This window comes from Myotis myotis, unplaced genomic scaffold (assembly GCF_014108235.1).
Source record: "Myotis myotis isolate mMyoMyo1 unplaced genomic scaffold, mMyoMyo1.p scaffold_m19_p_12, whole genome shotgun sequence".
NCBI classification, from domain to species: Eukaryota; Metazoa; Chordata; class Mammalia; order Chiroptera; family Vespertilionidae; genus Myotis; species Myotis myotis.
The window spans coordinates 17,358,118-17,384,108 of NW_023416316.1; the positions used below are offsets into that span (position 1 = coordinate 17,358,118).

The window sequence follows — 25,991 nt, forward strand, 5'->3', positions numbered from 1 at the left end:
TAGAATTTGTTCGAGTTTCCTGGAAGTCTTTGAATAATTGTAGGTTGCTCAAGAGATTGAAGGAAACCACGTTTGGGGTTTGGCCAGAAGGGAATTCCCTAGCCCCTTGCCCTCCCTACTCCCAATATCAAATGACATCACTGGACATTGTCAAATCACTGCTAGAGCCAACTAATGTTTGCTTATAAAAGGAATTAATATACTGATGGGTAACAGAGGGGCGGGTAAACAAGAATTTCCTGTAGTTTGTTCTATTACATATCAAACAAACAAAAAAGTCAAGGATATATGAAACAAGTCACCAAGATTTTTCAGGGTATGTAAGGTTAAACTTATCATTTTAACCATTAAAGGATCTTTAATTCAATGCCACTGAAAATCTATTTATAAACAAATAAAATATTCCTTCTCTTCCTCTTTCATTTATGAGGGAACTAATGATATGATTTTAAAGAAAGTCCAACTAACCATTAGCTCAAAAAAGACCACGGTTCTTTAGCTTCATTACTGATGCTCTAATTAGTCTGGTTATGTAGTCCAGCGGTCGCCAACCTTTCGGACCTCAGGGACCACCAGTGGTCCCTGGACCACCGGTTGGCAACTGCTGATATAGTCAATCACAGAGAACGCCAATGACTGTTCACACTCACAACTGGATATCTCCCTTAGGAAGGGTAGCTACTTGTTGCTGCAGGTGGGACTGTAGCTCTCATCCCATAAAAGTACCGGCTGAGCCCGAATCCCCCCTCAGAATAGGAAAAGGATACAAAGTACAAATATATATATATATATATATATATATATATATATATATGCCACGTTCAAACACTCCTGCATTCACTGTGGCCACAGATCATTTTAATAAAAGCAACACATCTTACTTTGAAAACCATTGCATGATCAGCTGTGTAGTAAACATAGAGAGAGCACTCTAATTCATATAGCTTGCTACCCCCTATAATAATAATTGGTGAATGAGAGTGCAGGCTGTCATTAGTCTCTCACGTCTTCTGTACAGCGTTGTAGTGAGAGGTGCAGGTCAGTGTCTTCATGAGAAACTAGTTCATTTATGGGAGGAAGGGCAGGTCATTTCAGGGAATTTTCTGTCCAAGATGACTCAGATTCTGACGATCAGCCAGCAAGCCCAAGGGTCCTAAGTTCCTCCATTCCACTCACTAACTGTGCTTTTAAAAACTCATATTGTAAAGAAGTGTGTTTGTGTGTGTGTGTGGGGGGGGAATAAAAACTCATGTCGAATAGTTTTAATCCCCAAGGGAATAAAAAAAGGATAAGCTGTGGTGCACTTTGAGCGTTTGCTTTCTTAAATAAATTGGTAAAATAATAGATTGTCCAACACATGGCAACTGTTTTCTTTTCCCATGTAAGTGGGCTTATCGGGCATGTCATTTTATTTCTCACTTAAATGATGCCTTAGTGATCATTTACTGAGGAGCAGGAAGCTGAGTGAGATTTATAGGCAGCAAAACCAGGTATTATTTCCAGATAACAGAACAGTTTGAGTCCACTGCAGCTGCTTGCGTGAAGCTGAGATTTAGAGATAATTCCCCCAACTGTTCAAAACCAAGCCATGGATGAAATCGTCTCAGAAAGCAGAACTTAGCTCTTTTATTTTTCCCTTCTTTCACTTGTTTTGTTTACATATTGGTGATAAAATGACTCACTTTGTGCAGTATTAGAGAAAAATTAATGTTGAACAATAAAAATATTATTTTCTTTTTGATTAGAATGCATGTAATTTCAAGCCAAGAAATTAAAAATACTACTAGATTTAGCACTGAGAAAGCAAATAATTAGGGCAAATTTAGTTGGTTCTGTAGTCAAATTCTCTAAAGACTACCTTATTTTTTTCTCATCTACTTTTCACAGAAGGTAGGCTTGATGCAGTATGCCTATTGCATGTTTTTTGAAACTACCTTCTATTGAACACAGATAATATTGTGAATGATCTGTAACAATGCTATTAACATTTGGGCAAATAACTTAAAGTTAAGATATCTCTGTTACTAAAATCAGTTAAAATTTACACCTTTATTTTATTACTATATGATTATGTTATTAAATTGCTTCCCTTTGGTTTTACTATATGTGTGGCTGTTTGCTTCGGGGGAGTGTCAAAAATTTATTTAAAGAATTGTTCATTGTGTTCTAGACAGAAATTATTCTTTGATGTTCTGAAATCTCCAGAAGTTTAAGAAACATGCTTTAAGAAGCTCAGTTACGTGCCACTCAATCAACCAGTATTTGTGGAAGGAATTTAAGCACCTAATGTGCTTAAGGACAGGTCTTTCTTAATCTTTTGCATTTTTTTTTACATTTAAAATTTTTTTGAGGGGTGGATGAACCTACACGCTAACGTGATGGGAAACATTCTCATTCTTGTGGGGACAGAAAGAAAAGAGACCGGAAGTAAGGCTCTGGAATCAACTGGGCAGGTGAGATGGACAGGTCTCAGTTACAGCACCATCCGCAATGAAGTGGGACCATCACAGCCGCCCTCCACTGTAGGTCAGAAAGACTGTTCTAGAAATATGGTCACTGCAGAGATACGCCTCAAAATGATCCCTTCGTTGGAGAGAGAGGAACATGATCAGAAAACGTCCGTGGAAAAGCAAACAATATAAAAATTTACATTGTTCCGAGAGAACAGAAGCAAGGCCAGTGCTCTTGCCTACATTTGGAGATCACTACCGATGCTGAAAACGATGTTTGTTTCACGTCCTTAGAAAATTAAAAAAATGGTGCTTCTTATATAAAGGGTCCACCAGGGAAGCCGTGAATGAGGGACAGGTGCTGGTGGGCGGGTTAGGGAAACCAGTCCCTACGTTCCAGCTGTGACAAGCCCTGGGTTCTTTTCTTTCACATCAGCTTCATTTCGGGTGTAACAGAAGGAAAGCCAGAGATGCGCGACACTGTCCTCTGGAAGCTCATGTAAGGCAGCAGAAAGCATCGCCCTAGATGGACAGATTAAGTGAGGTCCACTTCTGGCTACACTAGTGACCGGAGAGAGCCAACAGCGTCTTGCCACACAAGATATAAAAGCACAGATCCACAGCAAGGGAGGCAAGGGAGACACCAGCGGTGTGGCGATGTGTGAGTACAGGATGGGGACACACTACAGAATGAACCCCGGGGCCACCGGGGTCGGTCCCAGTCGAGTGGATTAAGGCTACTATGTAACTCGCTGCCATGAAGAGTCCATCCCAATCGAGCAGGAAGGAATTGGTTCGTTCTTGAAGACACAGGGGAAGGTTCAGAGCAAGAGCAAGTTCTTGGAAAGAATGAAGCACACACATGCACGCTGTCTCTGAGGTGAGGAAACTGGAGAAACACGCAAAGGGTGGAAAATAAGAGAGAGCAAAGCAATCCGACTGCAAGGCAGGCAGCGCTGGCTTCCAGTTCACAGTATTGCAGTGAGTGGTACAGTGAGGTCTAGGTAAGTGGTGGGGAGCCCGGAGGCTGCCCCGAAGAAAGGGGAAGAGAGAAGTGGTCACATGACAACACAGCATTGACAGCGCTTTTTCTTTTGGGTACCTGCGGCTGGCTCTGTGGCCAGGCTCTCTTCCTTTCCTTCTGGGGATGAGGGCTCGGTGGTGTCGGAGATGGGCCTCCCAGACACCAGCTCCGCCGCATTCCCATCGATTGTGGACACGTCCGTCACGGTCTTCTCCCTCAAGGACTTCTCGTCGTCTTCGTCAATGAGGACCAACTCAGCCTTGATGGTTTCATCGTAGCCTAGCACCTTTTTTGTCTCCTCTTCGTCCTCAATGTTTTGGTAGCCCATGAAAATCATGGTGACGGGCTGATCCAAGTTCGCCTGCGGCCCTTCAGAGCTGGGGGCTCGGGCCTGCTGCCCTGGGTTCCCGGAGGAGCGGTCCTTCCTAGATTTATGGACCATTTCTAACTTGGCCTCTTTGCAGAGCACGTGTTCCTTAGGGTGGCCCAGGCTCCCATCTGCAACCGCGGTCCTCTCTGACACGCGCCCGCCTCTGAGGCTTGACTGTCCCGCCTTCTGAATGAGTTCTTCTACATCCTGGGAGCTTAATCTGTGCACTCCGTTCTCTACCACGGTGCCCGCTGAGCGCACCTCATACACTACTTTGGTACCATCCTCATAGACCTTGACTCCTCTCGGATGGACCCCCTCTGGGCCAATGGTGGCTGTAGAGAGAATCTTGGTCTCTCCTGTTTGTGTGTCTTTCTCCACATTAATTTCCATGGCGTACACAGCTTGAATGAAAACAAGAGAAAGGAAGTGCATGTTACAACAAAAAAAGCCAGTGAATGGTTAATTGCCAAACAGACAAAAAAAAGGTGTTGTGCCCTGTCTAGTCTAACTGCCAAGCGTCGTGAGTGTTAGCGTGCATGCGCGGTGTGGACAGAGGTGGGTACACATGTGTTTAGCACAGCAGCTTAATGCACGGGGAGGACAGGGGTAGAGAGGCCCCGCATCTCCGTGGCACTTACGCTTCTGAGGAACAGCTGCTGCAACACAGCCCGCAAGCGACTGTTTAGATCCAGTGCGACAAGTTCCAGGGAGGCTGGCGACATGCGCGTTTACCTTGACTGACAGCTTACCCTCAGCTTAGAGACAGTTTGAAAGCCCTTGGTTAAGATGTGTCCTAGTTCCAAAATCTGATATCTTTTTAACCCTTTCATCAAGGGTTCCACGGCTTCTTCTACATTTCTCTTTACTGTTAATGGAGAATACGTAAAGGTTTTCGCAGGTGGGACGTGGCTGTCCTCCACTGTGCTATAAAGTAGGGTTATTTGCAAAACTGAAAAGCTACCAAAGCAGTAAGACGATATGTATGTATAACTAGGCTTCTCAAACAAGAGCTAGACAAAGCACAAGATCGAGGCCGCGTCATCCTATGCCACTGGAATTTGAGGAGGATCGCAGAAGGTACCTCTTTCTTCCATGTGCCCACCGCCAAGTCCTCGTGATTCCGCCCCACACCACCTTTCTCATCTGTCACCTTTTTCGGCTCCATGGCCACTGCCCCCACGCCGAGACACCATCTCCACTTCCTCGCGTGACTGCAAGAGTTTCCTATCTGGTCTTCCTGCTCTGATCTCACCTTCTCCAACTCACCCCAAACCCACTGTGGCCAGTGTGGGGTTCCTACAGTCTCAGGTGACACCCCATCTTTTCACATCTGTTACCTCAGAGGCGCACATTCTGAATGTGAGGAGCCTGGGCATTAGACCCATAGAGCCAGTTCTCTCCAGGCACCCTTTCCCTGGGTGACCTGTGGGTACATCAAACTCTCTGCAGCTTCAAAACTAAATCCATCGTCTTCCTTCCAAACTCCCCCAGAGTCTTTGTGACAAATAATACCAGTACCACTGAGTGTCTCAAGCTCGGAATTGCACCCAATTTGTCTGTCCTTTTCTTCTTAATTGCCCAACAGCCAAACAATTGTTGAGAGTCACTAATTGCATTTCAGATCTGTCCCCCTGCATCTCCTTATCACTGCCTGCATCACCCGTAGGCCAGACCCTCCTCTGCTCTCTGCACAGTATCCTTGTTTCCATCTTATCTGCCACTTCTGCTGGTCAAGGCCAGAGGGGCCAGAGGTAGCTGAGGCTTGTTTTTGTTGCCCAGAGGGGCACTGAATTGTTTTTATATTATCAGAAGATAGTAAAAGGAAGGAAGGAAGAAGGAAGGGGAAAGAAAATAATATCAAAGACTGACTATGTGATAGAGGTCTTATGTGCTCCACAAAGTCTGAAATATTTGTGATCTAGGTTTCTCAAACAAGAGCTAGAAAAAGGCTGCCGACCCCTGCAGCCTATGCTCCATCGTCACACAGTTACCTTACGCATAAACCCTCTGTAGGTTCCTCTGTCTGTAGGGGATAAACACCAAGCTCCTAAACTTGGCATAAAATTCCCTTGAGAATGTCTGCAAACTTCCTTTCTAAGCTTGACTTGCAGCCTCACCCACTCCACTCCGTCTGTAACAGACTCCTCACCATTCCCAGGACACTCCACCTCCTTCCATCACTGCCGTCCCTCTGCCTGGACTGCCTTTCATCCCTTCTCTACCGCAGTCTCCTGGAGTCGTGAGTCACATCTCTGCTTATCATGCCTGGGAGTTCCTACCTCTTTCTGAATAACTGCAAGTCCCCCAGCTGTGCTAAGACCCTAAATATCTTTTCACTTGCATGTTCTATTGCTCCCTTTCCCTCTAGCACAGTGGTTCTCAACCTTCTGGCCCTTTAAATATAGTTCCTCATGCTGTGACCCAAACATAAAATTATTTTCATTGCTACTTCATAACTGTAATGTTGCTACTGTTATGAATCGTAATGTAAATATCTGATATGCAGGATGGTCTTAGGTGACCCCTGTGAAAGGGTCGTTCGACTGCCAAAGGGGTCGCGACCCACAGGTTGAGAACCGCTTCTCTAGCACAACCAAATAATGCCATTCCACACCTAAACTTTTCCTGCTTTTGGTAAGATTCCCTTCTCTTGAAATGTTCTTCTTTTGAGTTTCTATGCATCCAAATGGGACTTGTCCAGAGGAGCAGGTAGGACGTGGCTGTCCTCCATGTGCTGTCTTTGATCCTCCCATCTCTAAGTCATCCCTCTCTTAAGATTCTTTGGACACATCTTCTAAACCTCTCTGAAGATACTTAACACTTTTATCATATTCCACTCGGGAGTATAATTATGGGAATGTTTTATTAGCTCCACAGGTTTTTAAGATCTATGAAGTCTAGTTATTTCACCTGACATCTCTCCATGACTGCCCTTCCTCACCACCACCTACCTTAGAGTCTTTGGTACAGAAGGAACCTGATATACATACCTGTGAAACAGATTCTACTAAATGAAAAGTCTAATTTGGTTGTCTTCATCTAGTCACAGAGACTTTGTATAATATGACACCAATGACAATGTATACACAGTAACTGATGTTTGAACTGTTTTAAAAAACCGGCCATGATATTGCTCCATCTGCTTGTGTAATAAGATACAACCTGTTCATGGCTGACACTTAACTAAAAAAGGCTCTGAAGCAAAATCCAATGCTTGATTTTCATTGTGTCCATTTGGAAAGTTTCACGGTTTGGCACAAAGATCTTGAGTTTCCTTAAGTGATGCAATGGGAGGCCAACCAATATTTGTCATGGAGGTACATGGGCTCACACAATGACGGTGACATTTTCCCCAAAAATGTGTCATGAGAAAACTAGAATAGGCATTTAAAATTTTCCTTGGGCTCCAAAAAGTCAGTTCTTTAATTATCACACTTATATTAAAAAGCACATATTGGCGTTAAAATATTATGTCCTATCACTATAAACACACTCATGGGACAGATTTATCAATAAGAAGGGCAATAATGATTATTAGTTATAGGTACAATATTTAATTATCTCCCAAACATCCAGCAATATGCAAATAAAATGACACCATTACCTGTAATCAATACAGTCTGAAATAAAATATTTATATTTTCATATCTATATGACAGGATACAAATTATTAACATGACAATCTTTAGAGATAGCCCTCTCCCTCTTCCCACCAATGAGAATGCTGTCACTGCTGGTCCATTTTTCCCTTCTCCACCCTAACCCTCAACCTCATTTTGTCTTTGCCTGTTTCTAGAATCAGGGACTGGATAGAGAGGAAGGACGTTGAGATGTTCTTTGCTAGAAGAGTTGAGTAGATCCACACACTAACCAGTTGAGAAAGAAGGAGCTCAGGGAAGAGAGAGTCAAAGCCGTGTGGGACACAGAGAAGGAACTGTGCGTGGTGTCAGATGGTGCTTTGGAGACCGTGATCAGTAGAGGGAGGTGAGGGAAGGAAATATAAGAAATATGTCTGGGTGGAGATATGCATTGGATTCCTTCTCATATCCTTCTGGAAAAAAAAACAACAGCTAAAGAACAGGGTTCCTATTTATTTGTGTATTTATTTATTCATTCATGGCTGTGGTTTTAAACTGTATTTTGTTAAGCGTGACGTGGCTTTGGACCTGAACCCCATGTCACATGATTTCATTCGGGTTACACATGACTATTTCTATTTACATGTTGTACACTGTTCTTCCAGTATTTCTGTATTATGCCATCGAATACAACATCACTTGTATTCCCCCACCCCCACCCTGCCAGCTAGAACATAAGGCTTCAGAGCCCCAGATTTTCAGCAGGTTTCTCTAGGGTTTGATCTCACATTGCTTGTCTGCATTCCCTCTCTTCGCTGGCAAGGGGTGCTCGGGTGCACACTGAGGAGCTCTGGCTTAACACAGGGGCAACACTGAGACGTCATGGATGCACATGAGAGAAAACTGTCAGACATTCAGAAGAGCAACCACACCGGGGGCACGAACGTTCACCTTCAATGTGTTGCTTATGAATAAGCATTTACATTTTGCTCCCGTTCTCAGGCAATAATATTTCAAAGGTCAACTAGGGTGGATACGAAGCAGGAGGAAAAGAAGGCTTACGGTTGAAATTCAGCGTTCTGTTTCTCATGCTTGCCCACAGCGTTACAAACTCTGCCGCCTTTACTGCTGCCCAGGAGCGGATCCCAAGGACCGCTCACTGAATCGTGCCCTCATCTCCAACCACAGAGAAGGCTCTCCATCCTCCCTTCCCGCCCCTTGAGCGTCCCCACCCACAGGGACACTGCTCTCTGTGTAGTGACGAGGGTCCTGTGCTTATCTCATTGAAGACAAGTGAGCAGGGGGTGCTGCTCAGGGCAGAAGACTTTCTGGGGAGCCCCTAAAAGAGATTTTGAAAGAGCCCCTGGACATAAAAGTCTTTGAAGAAAAGCTGTCTGAAATGTCCTGGAGGAGGGTCTGGAGACAGAGCAAAAAGGAAGGATACAGTGCGAGGGACGTCTCAGCGATGGGATGACTGAAGCCTGGAAGTGTGTTCTTACCAGACAATAATTTAATTATCAATTTCCAAACATGGCTACTGATGACAGAAGGACTGGAGTGTAGGAGACATTTTTGCATTCCTTCCAATAACCCCAAAAGACAGGGGAGAAAAACATTCAGTTTGTTCATGAAGAGTAAGGAGTTGCCGAGATGCTGGTTTTGGCAGTGGGATGTGAACGAATGGCTGAACTGGGGCTTTGATTCTGGGCCTCCCGGTTTGGTTTACTAGGTTCTTACTCCCCCAGTAGCTCTCTGGTCAACGGGGAGAACCACAGCGTTCTGAAGAAGCAGGAACGCTGTCATGGGGGATGCTCATCCCAGCCTCGGGATCCTGGCAACAGCCAGGTGTGGGCTACCGTGGGAGGCCCCTGGGGAAGACTCAGGCCTAGAAACCAGGGCGAGGGAGGGGCGAGAAGCTCTTGGGGCCTGGCATGCTGCAGCTCCCAAAAGGATGGGTCTGAGGAGCAGAGGATGCTTGCTTCCGGGTCAGTCTTACTCCCCCGGCGCATGACTGTCTCGTTCCCTGTGACTTTCAGCTTTAGCAAAAAGAGAGCCGCTGTGAGGAGCCCAGGGAGCAGGAGACAGGACACTGGACACAGTAAGTGGACGGGGAACCAACTGACATGATTCCATTTCAGAACCAAGCCAGGGGCACACCAAACAAGACACTTCGGTAAGGATGGGAATTCAATCATTGCTAAAGCCTTTGACTCAGGCGTCTCTCAGCTCACTTCCTTTGACTCACTGTGCTCCGTGGGAGGGGGCACAGGCCGAGCAGCCACACGTAGAGTATAAAATGACGCCCCCACTGCCATGAGTCGGTAAGATGGGAGGTGTCAGAAGGAGGGAGAAACACAGCGGGTCTGAATTGCCATCCAGATGACACCCCATCTTGGGGTCTCACTTTCCCCATTTGCACCGTGAAGGGTGTCCAGCTTTGATATTCTGTGGTGCCGTGAACAGCACGTATCTCCCGTGCCAGTGATGTGGCAAGTACAAGAGGAGGTAGTAGGCAGGCAGAGCATGGAGTGAGAGCATCCCAATATGATAAACATTCAGTAGCGGGCGTCACTTCCGGAATGTGGAAGAGAAGCAATGCACATGCTTGGCTTATTGAATGGGATACACATATATGTGCAGTCTTGTCCCTTCAGACATATGACTATGCATATACACATATGGTCACATCCCTTGAGGCAAGAAATATAAAATTGACTATTGTGACGTCAATAACAATGAAAAACGAGGGAATTAACTCCAAATAGATTCTCCCCTTCATCTCAGAGGGTAATCTCTAACTTCAGAAGCCAGTATTAAAAAGTTTCTTTGAATAATTGTTTTCCCAGGACACCTTAGTAGTACTGGCAAGTATGTGATGTTGAAGGATAGCAAAAGCCTCTTTCTCAAATCTGATTTTGCTTCCTTTGTTTTGGTCAGGAAGGATGGTGTTCAGTCTGTAAAGTGCCAGAATAAGCATTGCTAGGAGGGAAGTGAAGGCTGGAAAATAAGGAAGCACCAGGGATATAAATGCTCTCGGTACTTTGGGCTTGAGCCCCAGCTCCCCTACTCACGGGCTTGTCTCAGGAGCTTGAGGTGCTGGGGGCAGAAACTTGGAAGTTCTGATTTTCAGAAATGAGGAGGGAATTCCGTAAATGTCATAGAAGTGAGTTTGACACCATGGGGTTAAATGCAAAGAGCAGAGGCCACCATGAGCCAGCGTGGGTCCACCAGGCAGAAGCTGTGCAGATGAATCCCATGTTCTTTCCTGTCCCAGGTTTCTAGACAGATTAGGCAAATGCCAGAGACTCAGCACATCTGGGTCACCCTCCAGGCCCTTCTATTCCTATGGGCAAGACAGAAACATGGGCCTTGGGTGTGAGGACCACTGCCAGGACCTGTTCCTTGTTGAATGATCAGGCCCCACAGGTGGCGACTTCGGGTTCCCAGGGGCCAGGGGACCCAGAGGTGTGCTGGCAGGCCTCTGACTTCGGGTCCAACTCTGCAACGCTCTGATCAGTGAAATGATTAAAAATAAGGAAGGCTTGCTTTCCAGATTTGAGGTGAGAAGAAAAGTAAGGCTATGAGGTGCCACAATCACAAGCTATAAAGACGCCGACAGAGGTTTTTTCTGCTTTTAAACTGTTAAGCCCTTTATTCAAATGGAAACTAATACAGAAACACAATATGTAAACACGAGCGTGGAGGAGCTGCTGTTTGAAATGGGAGAGAACACAGGAGCCCCGACTACCAAATCCCCGTACATGCTCCCCTCCTGCCTTCCACTGAGGCTCCCGCACGTGTAAGGGACAATCTAACAGGAAGGAACTTAACAGTCATCTCTAACCTACAAAGGGCAGGAAGGTGCATAGCTCATCCTTATCTTTGCCTTTTGAGATGAAGAAATAAAGACGTTTGTAGGCTCTTCTGCGTGTGAGCCATTGTGGGAAGAGACTGCAGGTCCCACCGGAAATGGTTCAGGAACAGTGACCACACCAGGCAAGGAAAGGAGGCTGAGCGGAGGCACATGCGAAATGACTCTGAGGCTTTCCTTTAGAACCTGCAGCTGAACGGCCAACTCCAAGGAAGTGAGCCACAGGATCTGGGGCCTCAGGTCCTGCTCCGTGGGGGGTCGGCCCCTCCCAGCGTGGGCAGGGCAGCTCAGAGCACTTGAGGAGGACCAGGGCCAGTGCCACGTGTTCGGAGGGGAGGGACAGGGGTGATGGAGGGTGTCTCAAGGCAATCTCAGCCTCTAGGGACCAGCTGAGGAGACCTGGCCCCAGGGGATGCAAACTGAGGATCTGGGACAGACAGGAAATGATAGTCATTTTCAAATGCCTGAAGGGAAATCAGAACTAGGTTCTGAGAGGCTCCTGGGGGCAGGATGAGAACCAATGTGTGTATGTGTGTGGGGGGAGGGGGCAGCAAATGGTAGCTCCATCAGAGGAAGGACTTCCCACTAATCAGAACCAACTATAGACAGAAGGGGCCACTGGAGGAGACTCAGCTCCAGCCACAGAGGTGAGTGACCACGGCTGGAGGGCCTCCTGGCAGGGCTGCTACACCCTGACTTCCGTGTTTGAAGAAGGGATTGGAGTAGACGCCTCCTAATTCTGAAGAGCGACGATTCTAAATATATTCTCATTATTCAGAATCCTAAACCTCCCGAACTGCAAATGACAAGATCATTTGTCACAATACTGAGTAATGACAAGTGACGTTTACAAAAGTGGCCCTAAGTTTGTGCCAATCTCCACAAGGACATTCTTGGCGCAGGATGGACAATATGTAGGAAAATTCTATGATGACTGTTATTAACTGGCATGCCATCCATGCTCTGGGTCGTCACCACCATTGATAATAGACCTGACCCTATACTCCCAAGCCAGCCTGGACAAAGGTGGGCACCACAGCAAATGTGATTCCTTCCACCACTCCGCTCACATGTATCCCCACAGCAGATGCATTTATGAAAATCAGTCCTTTAAGAAATAAAAGTGCATGTAAACTTATTTTTTAAAATATCCAGATAATGTAATACTTTAAAAAAAAATGCATTTGCTTTTTGGGTCACTGTTTTTGCAGTACCTCTAAATGTGAAGGATGCTAGGCTGTGATGGTAGGTGTATGCCTACACACACAGCACGACAATCACACTCACACACCACTCTTGAATTTAATACTCTTTGACCACCAACACTATGCAAACCTTCTTTCTGTCTCTTAGTTCTCATGCACTGCCCCCACCCCCTCCACGAGCTGCCCCATCCATTGGGTCCCACTGCATGTCCTGTGAGGTGCGGGAACCTGTGGCGAGGGGCCAGAGAGCCTTTTACCCGCAACTTGGAAACTATCGACACCCACATCTCCAAGAACAAGTGGGAAGGTGCGTGACTTTTGAACAGTTGTTCTCCAAGTTCATAAACAAAAGTACATGTAAACTTATTTTTTAAAACATTCACCTTGGAGCCTGAGGCACAGCCAGTGGTTCCCTGTAGCACAGCTGCAGGCTGCAAGTTCTGGTTTATCTGTCCTGGAACTATCCAGGGAAACATGGACCGGACCTGGGTTTGACCAGACACCACTTCCGATCCCACCCAACCCTAGAATTCTGTGCGTCTGTACGTAAAGTAATACGCTAAGATGTTTGCAGACTACACCCAGTAGATATTTAAATGTAATCAGTGCAATAGACAAGTAGGTCAGTACTTATTTGCTGGTTCATTTTACCTTTGCATTAAAATAAGGAGGGGTTATTTGCTTCGTAAAATCTTCAGGTTGGCCCAGATAAAAGAGTTCCCCTGGCCTTAAAAGTCCACGATTGTTTTGTTTCATATCAGGTGTTATTATGTAATTTATTTTCAACATAAACGCACCTAGATTATGGGAAGCAAAACATCTGACATCATATTTGAATTCACCCAGACTGTCACTAACTGCGCAACCTTGGCCATGCACTGTTTCATTTAAGCCCTGGCGCTCGGGGCAGTTCTGCGTAGAGCAAACAGATCGACAGGGAGTCATTGTTCATGGCCTTCTGTTCTGATTGCCGAGGCACATTCACATTGAGCAGAGCAAGGTGCAGCTCTCTCTGGACTTATACTCATCGATGTATGTTTCCCCAAGATTCACAGGTGGAGAAACATTAGCCAGGAGCATATGCTCACTAAATTGCTACTCTCCCTCCCAGTATATCACAGTAGCTAAGAATTAACTCCAGAAATAGGAGGACTTGGGATTATATGTTCACAAGACACAAACAGCTCGATTCCCAAAGGATTTCGGCAACATATTCATACACTTCGAAAACACTGTCCACCCAGCTCCCATCACAGCTCATTTGATCGGGCGTATTTCAACATGGAAAATAAAAATCCCTGGAGGCAGGGTACAGATTAACTTTGTAAAAAAGACATAAAAACCGCAAACCCAAGCCACAGACTCCTCTGAAGCGGGAGGGAAAACTATAGCCTCAATATTCCCTCCCATTCGGTCCCCAGTCAGTGTTTGGGACCCAGTGCCGACCCGGTGCGGCCACTGCAAATTCCACATCTGAGGCTGGGCTGAGGACAGGGTCCCTCTCTGCGAGAATACCTGGGCACCCCTCATCAGTAAAGTGCAGAGAAACGCAAGCCCCAGGGCCAGTCCTGGCATCAAAACCAAATCGCTCCCCAGGACTTACCAGCTGCTCTGCTGGTCCCGTCCTGCCCAGGTGACGGTTCTGCTGTTCGTGAATAGAGGATTGGCAGGTTGGGGAGCTGGGAGGAAATGCAATTTACTGCATCTGGTAGCAGAGAACAGGGAATACAATTAGGCACAGTGTCGGGAGGCCCAGTGGGTGCACTGCCGAGACAGCAGCTTGTCTGCCCTACATAATGGGGCTCCGAGGCGGGTGCTGGGTGAGAGGATCAGGGTGAACAAAGAGAAGCATTTGCCCAGTGGCTGGTATTCAGCAGAGTAGCTGAGGCAGGAGGGATCCTGGCCAGAGAGCTCAAGCCCAGGACTGCTCTATGTATTAAAAGAGTCACCGGAAAGCTCTAGATTCTAAGAATACAATGAATTCAGGGTGGGGGAAAATGAGATGGGCCGGGGAGAGTCATTATCAACTTGCTGGGATTGACCAAATATGGGCCATCGCACTAGCAATGTGCATTCAACAGTAATGAAAAGTAGATCTGGGGCTCATTCCCTGAACCGGAAATACAGCCTGATGTGCCGGATTCATTCAGAAGACCAGTTTTATATGCATTTTTAAAAAAAATTCTAGAATCTATCCCATGTTTTCAATACTTCAATTGGTGTTTTAGCCAGAAAACCCTAAGAGTTCAAATAACAACACCCAGTGAGCTCACCAATAGCTCAGTTGCAGGAAATGGAGCAAAAGAGGGAGACCAGCTCCGTTTGGGAAAAAGACCTTGACAAGCCTCTTCCGGGAGGTGAGACCCTGGCAGGCATGAACCTCAGCAGGTGCCGAAGTGTCAGAGGAGAGGAGGAGGCCACTGGGGTGAGACAAGGGGAGGAATCTGTGTGTGCCCCAGAGAGAAGTGGAAAAGTGGAGTGATGTGATTTCTTCCTGTGTCATAACCATATCCCAGACCCTGGGATGCCAATCACTTATCAATAATTACATCTGCTTACTGCCTACGTCCACTGAACATCTCACAATCACCTCAAAACTCAACATGTCCAAAAGCAGGCTCTTATCCTCACATGGCTTCCCCCATATTCTGCGTCCCCGTGCCCTGTGTCCCTGTTGGTTTTAGCAGGCTTCTTTTTTCTTTTTGTAATTTCATGGTGGAGAGGATTGCAAACAGACACTGCATTAGGATTAGTTCAGGTCTATACAGAGTAGACCAATGATTTGCAACCCGTGTGCCACAGGAACTTTTAAATCATGCAATACCTGACTATTTAGACAAGGGCCCAGACCTCTTTTCCCTTAGATTGTCAAATTAAAAAATGACAACAGCCAACACAACAATAGCTGCCCAGTATGAATGAATCAAAATTATACCTATGTTTTTGTCAGACTGGAAAAATATACAACATATTTTTTGGTGTGCTGCAGAATTTTAGTAATTAGTGTGTGTGTGCCATGAGATGAGAAAGGTTGAAACTCATTGGTCTAGACCAGTGGTCGGCAAACTCATTAATCAACAGAGCCAAATATCAACAGTACGACGACTGAAATTTCTTTTGAGAGCCAAATTTTTTAAACTTAAACTATATAGGTAGGTACATTGTTATTAACTTAATTAGGGTACTCCTAAGGCTTAGGAAGGGCCACACTCAAGGGGCCAAAGAGCCGCATGTGGCTCGCGAGCATCAGTTTGCCAACCACGGGTCTAGACCATTGCTGACTCACGTGTGAGTCTGACAATCCCGAATGTATGGATATTGGACCACTTGGTTCTTAGTGCAAAGAGCACACTCCGTAAGTGGGGATGGAGCAGAGTTTCTCTAAGAGAATGGGTTTTTCCACATCAACCACTTGGGGAGAAGGAACAGGAAATCAGGAGTATGCAGGCCTGAGATGGGAGTGAGGCTCAGGTTACTGGCTCTCTCTGGGGCCTATGGATGCTGGAGCTTGGACCCTGGGCCAGGCAGACATGGTTGAAGATCCTTGAATGCAAGGAAGGAAGTTGGGCCATGGAGATGGCAGTGGGCTGGGAGATGGCCATAAAGACACCTGGGGCACCCATGAACATGGGCTTGGATTGGAGCCTGGCCTCTGGGGGCAGCCACATGTCTAAAGTTGCACATTATTATTATTATTTTTTTAATATATTTTATTGATTTTTTACAGAGAGGAAGGGAGAGGGATAGAGAGTTAGAAACATCGATGAGAGAGAACCACCGATCAGCTGCCTCTTGCACACCCCCTACTGGGGATGTGCCCGCAACCAAGGTACATGCCCTTGACTGGAATCGAACCTGGGACCCTCCAGTCCGCAGGCCGACGCTCTATCCACTGAGCCAAACCAGTTAGGGCAACACATTATTTTCTATGTTGAACTGCCCTGCCAGTATTCCTGAACTTGGGTTGCAGACCTTACTCTCACTGTGGGGAGCTGTGGAAGGGGTCTGGGCCCCAAACCAGCACAACACAGGACCAAGGAGAGCAGCAGCTGGTCCTGGCTGGGTAGGGTAGAATGCTAACCATGATCCATGGAAAGAATGGAGCAGCAATCTGGGGCAAGAGGGCCAATTTAGGGCACAAGAGATGACCAGCGCAGATCTATAGAACTGTGGCTTCCAGAAATCTGTGGATGGGGATCTCAGTAAACCTGACTTCCTGCATTTAAATGAGGTGCAGGCTCAAGACATTAAGACCAGGTGAGAACTCATGGACTGCTCACACACCAGTGTCATACAGCAAGGGCTGAGGTGGGGCCAGGGCATATTTCTCTTGCCGGTTACCATCCAGGGTTTCACACCAGCTCCTCTGTGGGTAAAGAAACATACTGAATGCAATTCATAGTTACACAAGACACGGTGTCTACTTAAGATAGTAAAACCACCCACCCAATTGATGAAGATGCCACTATATAACAAGTGTACAGATGGGGTGGGGGAGGAAGAAGTAAGGAGGGTTCAGAATGTACATGGCCGGGAAATTCTACTCATGACTGGAACACATTGCTCTTAACTACCAGGGCTACCATGTGGTCAAAGCCATGGATGGTCCGACGGTACAGAACCCTCATTTCCTCTGGCATGCACGGGTGGGGGGGGTGGGGGGAGGCAGTCACAGGGTGCCTGCAGTGGGGTCATGACACCCGCAAACACCCACAGCCATCTCCTTGGCACCTCATTCCACTCAGGCTGCTCTTGCTAATTATCTGTGGTCCTTGTACAGTTAGTTATATAATCTGGCTGGCCTTGGATTCTGTAACCAGCGTGTTTCAGAAGTTGGGTATTTTTATTAAGGTATTATTAGCCTCCAATCATTTTGTGTTAGTTCTTGAGCAACAACAGTTGACGGATTCTAAGAGGGTCTTGGCAACTCTGAAGTCAAAGGGGCCTTGGGAATGAAAGACAGAAAATAATCAGACGCCTCACAATCCCTTCCCTGGACGTACCCCAGTGTTTACCCTCAGACTACAGAGTGACCTAAACGGCCACATTCTTGGAAGGATGTGTTTCCTCCTTCACACTTTTCGTTGCCAGTAGACATGGTGTGATGAGAAGTACCCCCAATCCCCTGACTAAGTTAGAACCAGAGGTGGCAGGAATCATAACCCAGGGTGACAGGTAAGGCCATTTATTGGGATCCCTAAAACTTTACATCCTCTTAACTCTGAGGTCACCCATCTTGTCAAAAAGCGACAGAGGACAGAGTCCTAAAGGCAATTTCTCTGCAAGCTCTCAGGTTTCTCACCCCTCTCGGAAATGCTTGGGTGACCAGATGACAATAGTGGGAAGTAGCGCAGGAAAGACAAGAGAAGTTCAGTGAGAAGGAAAGAGACAGTGGCAAGAGTGTATAATGAGGCTTCATTTTTGCTTATTAACATGTCATGGAATATGTGGGTCTCTGTGGCCCACAGAGGCTTCCAGGGACATGACATGCAGGCTCTTCCCCTTCCCTAATAAGAGAGAGAATTCCAGGAAAGGTCCTGGTTTGAGGAGAGGGAGGGAGGGAGAGAGAGAGAGAGAGAGAGAGAGAGAGAGAGAGAGAGAGAGAATACATAAAAGGTCAGTGTGCACCCTTCTGGTATATGGGTGTCTAGGGTTCAATGTCCCAAGCCCCATCCCAGCTGACACTTACTGCACTCCTGCTAGCCATGTACTCTGCCTCTGGTCTTCCCTGGCACCCGGGAAACCACTATTTTTCCCATGTTGCCCCTGCAATTCCCCCAAACAGGAAAGGTCACATCCTCAGACCATGCTCTACCTCCAAAGCACAGAACAAGAGCCCCAATTTGGCCACACCCTAGAGAACATTCTAGAACTGTCATAGGTTCTCCTGGAGTCTCTGCTGGCTCAGCCCTGACCTGTCTCTGCCACACGCACTGGGAGAGTGAGATTTGATTTAATACCTTCCCAAAGATCACCTGGCCGGCTCGAATCCAGGTCCTCTCCTTTCACTTGCTTGGAGGGGGATGGGGGGAACCCAAAACACAGTACGTTTTGTTTCTGAAGTCAGAATTATCCTTAGTGCAAGGTTCTTTGCTCATCCAGAGAAATACATGACCCATCCCTTTTCCCATATATTTCCAGGTGACATTGGGCAAACACTGATGCCAACTCCTATTCTGGCTCCTGATTCTCTTCCTAGTGTAGAGGTTGACTCTATAAGAACCAGATGAGAGATCAACCAAAGGACTTGTATGCATGCATATGAGCAAAACCAATCGGCACAGACAGTAGGGGGGTGAGGGCTTGTGCTTGGGGGTGGGGGTGGCAGGGGAGAGGTCAATGGGGGAAAAAGGAGACTCATGTAATACCTTAATCAATAAGGAACTAAAAAAAAAAGAACCAGATGAGCAGATGGATCTGATCCTTCCCACAAGTCCCACATTTCGAAGCAGGTCTAGCTGAGGGCCAGAGCGAAAGTGGGAATCGAGTGGGTTTCCTAAGTTCGTAGCTAACAATTTGGGGAGCAAGGTAAAGAATGAGAAGCTCACAACCCCAAGTTCATCAACACGGTCCTACGGAAGGAGAGCGGAGGCAGAGGCAAGGAAGGGAAAAGAGAAGAGAAGGCCCCCTCCTGCCAGGATGGGGGGCAGGAAGCCAGGGCCTTGCTCCCACATCTCATGTTCCCCCCCTCTTCTCGCCCCCAGGGAGAAGAGTTCTGCCCAACCCCGCCTCCCTGGAAGGCTGCAGAAACCGCAGTTGCCAAATCAAAGAAAAATCAGAAATACCAGGTAAGAGCCTTCCGATGTGCAATGTGTGGTGACCTGGAGACCTACCCACCAGCACAGATGAGCTCCTTCCTGCCTGAGATCTGGTCCTGATGTTAACAGTCTTTGCCGAGCATCTTTCAAGGAAAGTCCAAGCAGTGGACTCTGGGGAACGAATGGGAAGGAGGAGAGCCAGGCCAGCTATATAAGCTAGAAACAGCGAATTGAGAGATAGTCCCCGAAGAAGGCAGAGAAGGCTCCGGACGTGGGCCTCCTCGGCACCCTGGGAAAGGTGCCACTCTCTTTCTGATGCCCTTACACACCGACACACCACGTCTCCTGTGAGCCTGTGTTAATGAAGCTAAGCTGACCAGGAGGGAAACATTCATCTACAGATGGGGCAGAGAGCGCTTACACTTACCTCCATCCGCACTGGAGAAGCTCTGTGGAAACAAAAGCAGGGCAGAGTGTTACTACATATTCGAGAAGATAACCCCTCCTCCATGTAACCTGTCTTTGTTCCCCAGGCCAGGCCCAGATTTTGACTGTGATGGGCAAACCCAATGCTCTCTGCTCTTCTGGGAAATGTGTTTGGGATCCTGAAATTTAAGGGAAAGGTTTGCCATCCCCATCTTCTACCGAATTCCTCCCAGTCGAGATTGCTTTCGATTATCCAGCCAATACTCTTGGTCGTATTGAAGAAGTAATATCAGAAAATCCAATCGGAAAATTAATTTGTTTAGATTCCTTTCCTGTGGCCGAGGGGCCTGAGGAAGCAGGGTTACGGAAAGGAGGGGAGGTCCTGAGACAGAGCCTCCTGTCTCTCTGGATTCTCACCGCCTTGCCGCACGGCACTGACTGTTTTCATATACAGTGAAATTTCATATATTTACACTTCGTTTTTCCAATTCCTGTCTATTGGATATGGTTTTGCCTCTGGCCTTTTTATAAAGGAAAGACTTAAACTAAAGCAATGGGAGCATGTTTAATCTGCTTCATAAGAATTGGTTTTAGGATTCTAGAGTCCAACAGAAGATGGCTTCTCAGGCATTAGACGTATGGAGAGTAGGAGATGGGGTTAATATTGAATGAGTCTCCCTGCCTCCCCCGCAGGCCAGGTGGTCCCAGAAGACAGGCCACCCTCAGCGTCAGAGCTGGCCCTGTCCTTGCACATCTGGCCCTTGTGTCCAGAGCGTGGGGCTCGGCCTTCTCATCAGCACCAACTGGCCTTTTCTCCCATTGGCACCGTTTCCCTGGAGCTCACTTCCCCGTGGCTATAGTTTAGAGAAATCGCATGTTTCCTTCACCTTCTGAAAGTCCTTGAAGGATTTTTCCGTCTCCTTTAGTTTCTCTAGGATAATTTGCTCTTTGGCGGATATCTGGGACTCTTCACTTTCTAGCGCTTGTATTTCCTGCTCCAGCCTGGAAAACACACAAACAGAGGACGGGTTACTGTATTGTCCTGCCACCCCAGGGCCAGAGAGCAGCTCCTTCCTGGGGGTGGAGAGGGCATCCTGCCAGTCCCCGTTTTACCTTACGCTGAGGTCCCAGGCCAAGGTTTTACATCACAGAGCATCCTGTGTTTTCGGCGTTGCCACTGAGCACACGTTGGCCCAAGGAAAACAACCCAGCGCTGCTGCCACTAGTTCATGGCCACCACTTTGCAAAAACGCTTTGCGATATGCTCAACACCCACATGTTCATTTGGAGGTAGATATTTTTACAGAGCAGAGGACAGAAGAGCTGAAGGCAAACAGTTTCATATTCTCCCATTTATCTCGGAGTAATTGCTCTCCTATCAGGTTAGCCAAAGTGTGAAGTGCCAATCTTACTCTGCCCGGCTGGTGTGGCTCCGTGGTTGAGCATCAACCCATGAACCAAGAGGTCACTGGTTTGATTCTCGGTCAGGGCACATGCCTGGGCTGTGGGCTCGATCCCCAGTAGGCGGCGTGCGGGAGGCAGCTGATTCATGTTTCTCTCTCATCTTTATTTCTATCTTTCTATCCCTTCCCTTCCTCTCTCTCTCTCAAAACCAATAAGAACACATAAAAAAATAATAAAAATGAAAGAAAGAGCCAATCTTAATCAAAGGAAATATGCTGCTAAGAAATGGCTGGTGGCCAGTACCCTGGAGAGCCTGCGGTCATCTCCCTCTACCACCCGAAAGAGAGGAGATGAGTTGGACTGATACAGTAAACCCTACTCTTCTGGAGCTTTCCTCCATTTCCACAGCCATCCTATATATATATTTCCTGAAAGGGAAATTTCAGCATTGCCTGGAGACTCTGGGAATATTTCAGAACAGCAGCAACAGTTATGATTGGGGGAAGTCTCAGCAGCTGAACTCTTTCAATGAAATGATCGTAATAAATTAACTTTTATTGAGCAGTAAGTCTGTGCCAGGAATTGAGCTAAGAATTCACATGGCTTATTTATTTTTTTTTAAAATATATTTTATTGATTTTTTACAGAGAGAAAGGGAGAGAGATAGAGAGCTAGAAACATCGATGAGAGAGAGACATCGATCAGCTGCCTCCTGCACATCTCCCACCGGGGACGTGCCCGCAACCCAGGCACATGCCCTTGACCGGAATCGAACCCGGGACCCTTCAGTCCGCAGGCCGACGCTCTATCCACTGAGCCAAACCGGTTTCGGCACATGGCTTATTTTATTTTACCTTCCCAATGACCCTAGGAGTAAGGAATCCCCATATTACAGATGAGATCATTAAGGCTTGACAAGGGACTAGTTTGCTATTGCACAGCCTCAAAGCAGGATTCAAGCCAGGATGTCTAACTCCAGACCCTGCTCCCAGCCATTGTGCCAAACTCTTACCATATGGGCTCTACAGCATTTCCCATTTTCCTGCCTGTTTAAACATTGCGTATGTTGGCATACTGGGATGGCACCATTATGTAGCAATGCCTTTGGGGTCATGAGGGATGGATGTCCCCGCCGAGAGGACTGTAGACTATTGTGCTTCCTGAATTGTTTGGTCTGAATTTATTTGTTCACTCATTCATTCAATTTTGCTTTTGGTCTCTTTCCCCTCTGTCATGCTAGAAGCTTTGCTGCGGGTCTGTGCCTGCCTGTACTAGTCCTCTCCCTTCTCCTCCTCCCCTACCATCTTCTATCTGCTGCAGGAAACCAGCTAACCAAGTCTGTTAGACTAAGACTGAAATAGTTCAGAGTGAGGTCTTCTGAGGGCTGAGGAACGCCAAGACACAGGCATGGATTTATCTAGGGATGCACTGTACCCCGCTGAGGCCTTTTCTGTTTCTTTCCTAGGCATCAGAAAAACAGCCTCTGGATGGATGAGATTTTGTGTGTGTGGGAGGCGACCAATGGATGTTTCTCTCTCATATAGATGTTTCTCTCTCTAAAAATTAAAAACAAAAAACTCGTAAAAGAAAAAATTGGGTGATTTTAATTTTGTTTAACATTTTCCCAATTAAAAAAAAATAATGTATTCTTTAAGCAGAATAAAAACAATAAATTGCTTTTTAAAAATGCCTTGCCCTGGCTGGCACGTTCAGTGGTTAGAGCATTGGCCTGCGAACAGGAGGATTTTTTAAAAAAATATATCTTTATTGATTTCATAGACGAAGGGAGAGGGAGAGAGAGAAACATCAATGATGAGAGAGAACTATTGATTGGCTGCCTCCTGCCCACCCCTTACTGGGGATAGAGCCTGCAATCCTGGGCATGTGCCCTTGACTAGAATCGAACCCGGGACCTTTTGTTCCGAAGGCCAACACTCTATCCACTGAGCCAAACCAGCCAGGGTGAACAGGAGGATTTTGGGTTTGATTCCCTTTCAAGGGCATGTAACTGAGTTGCAGGTTCGACACCCCACCCCCCAGTGCGGGGAGAGTAGGAGAATCAACCAACGATGTGTCTTTCTCACATGATGTTTCTCTCTCCTCTCTCACTCTCTCTCCCTTCCACTCTCTCTAGAAGTCAATGTGGGGAAAATATCCTCACTCCTTGGGTGAGGATTAAAAAATAAAAAATTAAAAAATTTTTAATGCCTCCTTTGGCCTTCTGCTGAGAAGGCAGCCTTTTACAGGCTCTGGCCTGGGAAAGGAGCCAGGGCCTCCGCTGCTTATGTGTCAAGTGAGGGGTTAAAGGGTAACTCCATCGATTTGCAGGCAATTCTACCAATATTCATGAAGACTGTTTGGCTGGACTTGGAGGTAGGCATTCTAAAATAAACAAGATCATGTCAATAATGGCTGGCTTAAAAAAAAAATAAAATAAAAGGCTAACTCCAAATAACTTGCTTCTGCTGGTGAAGCAGCCTGAGTGGTTAAGAATTCTCAGTGACCTGGTGCCGACTAGCTGGCCGACTGTCTCTGCAGCCTGCCCCTGGCACTATGGGTTTCAGGGCTCTCAGCTATATAGTTCAGGTGATAAAGATTTGGGTCATGATAGTAGGTAACTGAGAAGGAACAGGGAGGGAGAGAGAGAGAGAAAAAAAAGCAATGAAACTAGACTTTTGAGATAAGAACAACTAAGTTTCACCCAAAGGAAATGAATGCGGGAAATCGACAGCGTATGTAAGTCTAAGCAAGTCAGGCCAAGTAGCAAATTTCTCTGCAAATGCGCATGTGGGCTTGGGCCAGGTCCTCGGGCGCTGGATGGCCCAGGCCGCTGTGTTTCTTTGGGAAAACTGAGTCCTTGGGGCCGAGGAGCATCCCAAGAAACAGTGTTAGGGGTTAGTAAGAGTCATCCCAGCCGGGCTGGAAATGCCACTGTTTCGCAGTTTCATGACTGAAATCGAATGCAGTCTTCCCTGGAGGAGCCAAGTAGGATATTGCCGAGCTGAAAATAAAGAACGGGCAGGAAGTGTAATTTATACACAAGCTTTAGGCAGAGACAGGTGGACAGAACAGCCTCTGACCAGCTTGCTCAGTTTCTTCGGAGCGAAAAGCAGGCTGTAATAGGCGGTCAGGAAAGGTGACCCAGTGCAGCTGTGTAGGTTTAGTTTCCTGGAGCTGAAGTTGCAAGCATGGCCGAAGGGTCTTATAGAGTCTCCCTAACCCAAACAGACCATCCGCACAGGAAATACAAAGAGTCTATGGCTCTGGGAAGAGCATCGATCATTCTCTCATTTCAAAATCCATTTATGCATTCATCCATCCAACTGTTTGCAAACACCTCTCTCTATCAGTCCCTGGGTTGAGCATCAGGGACAGAGAGCTAAATCAGCCACAGTGTCTGAGCTTGAGCACTCTCGGTCAAGTGAGGAGAACAGCCAGGTAAACACATAAATTAGATGACACCCAAACACGGCCGTCGTAAAGGAAAGAACAATGTGTTGTGGATGTGTGGCTGGACTCCGGCCAATTTGCCTGCCTGCCCAGTATCTATCCTCCCTTTCCTCCATGCTAACAGAATCCACATTTTGTTAGGGGTAGCAATGGGCTCAGCTGAAAATGTATCCATCCCAGCTTCCACTGCAGAGAAGGGTGGCCACAGGGCAGCTCTGACCAGTGAGATGTAAGTAGAAACTGTTGGGGGAGACTTCTGGGAAAGCTCCTTAAAAGGAGGAGGGCTGACATCAGTGGCCTATGGTGCTTTGTCCTTCCCCTTCTTCCTGCCTGCAGGGACCTGGTGCGAGAGCGATGTATTAGTTTCCAATTGCTGCCATAACGACGGCCACAAATATAGGGCTTACAACAATATAAACTTACTATCTTCCACGTCTGTGGGTCAGAAAACTGACATGGGTGTCCCCAGACTATAATCAAGGAGTTGGTAGAGTTGTGTTCCCTTTGGAAGGCTCTAGGAGGGAATCTGTCTCCTTGCTTTTCTAGCTCCCAGAGGCCACCCACATTCCTTGCTTCATGGTCCCCCTTCCTCCATATTCAAGGCCAGGAATGGTGGAACTCTCTAACTGTTCTTCCCCAGTCCCATCTCCCTCTGACTCTTCTGCTGCCTCCCTCTTCCACTGTGAATGATCCTCATGATAACATTGGGCCGACCCAGATAATCCAGGGCAATAACCTCCCTATTTTGAAGTCAGCTATTTGGAGACTTTAATGCCATCTGTAACATTAATTCCCCTTTGCCAGTATTCACAGCCTCTGGGGATTAGAATGTGGACATCTCTGGGGTCCATTACTCTGCCTGCCATAGGGAATATGATGCTGAAGGCAGAGCAGTGAGCTTGTGTCCACAGGGGCAAGAGTACGCTAAGCATGGCTGAGTACGCAGGAGGAGAGAATCTGTCTGGGTCTGGATGGCATCCTGGAGGGACTGCACCCCTCTGGATCATGGGCTCCAGATTTCTTGTTATGAATTTAAGCTGCTGTTGTAATCACAGGTGAATCCAATTTCCAACTGATACAAGGTGGCGAGAAGAACGTGACTGAGTAGGTTATATGTTAGTGGGGCCATTTTCTGACCCCTCATTGCATTATTTGAATACTTAGCCTTCTCTCTTTCTCATTATATCTCTCTATCTTGTCTTAATATCTCTGTTTCTATATCCCAGGTAAAGTATTTGGGAAGAATAAAGTTTGTTTCCACACAAATAGATGCTACAAAAGTCACTTTCCATATTTCAGGGAGACAGTGCATTTGTTTCTATGGTGCTCCCCAAATATTTTTCATTTGTGATTCAACTTGCAAGGAAACAGCTTCCGTTTATTTAGATGAGTGTATCTGGAATCACTGCAGATCATTGGGTATCTTACTGTGAGAAAAGGTTAACGGCCCTT

General features: G+C 46.7%; 1 protein-coding gene across 4 annotated transcripts in view; it reads right to left on the reverse strand.

The window, feature by feature from the left end:
• The window catches only part of PALM2AKAP2 (PALM2 and AKAP2 fusion), a 377,089-nt gene that overhangs the window by 158,131 nt on the left and 192,967 nt on the right, over positions 1-25,991 (reverse strand). For 2 of the 4 annotated variants that reach the window (XM_036330055.1, XM_036330054.1), the window contains exons 4-6: positions 20,573-20,687; positions 19,687-19,708; positions 14,105-14,206 (exon numbers count right to left, since the gene is read on the reverse strand). In XM_036330055.1, coding sequence (XP_036185948.1) covers positions 14,105-14,206; positions 19,687-19,708; positions 20,573-20,687 — 239 coding nt within the window. Of the gene's footprint in view, positions 1-3,552; positions 4,249-14,104; positions 14,207-19,686; positions 19,709-20,572; positions 20,688-25,991 lie in introns of all 4 variants that reach the window. The other 2 variants (XM_036330053.1, XM_036330056.1) reach the window with 2 other exon arrangements.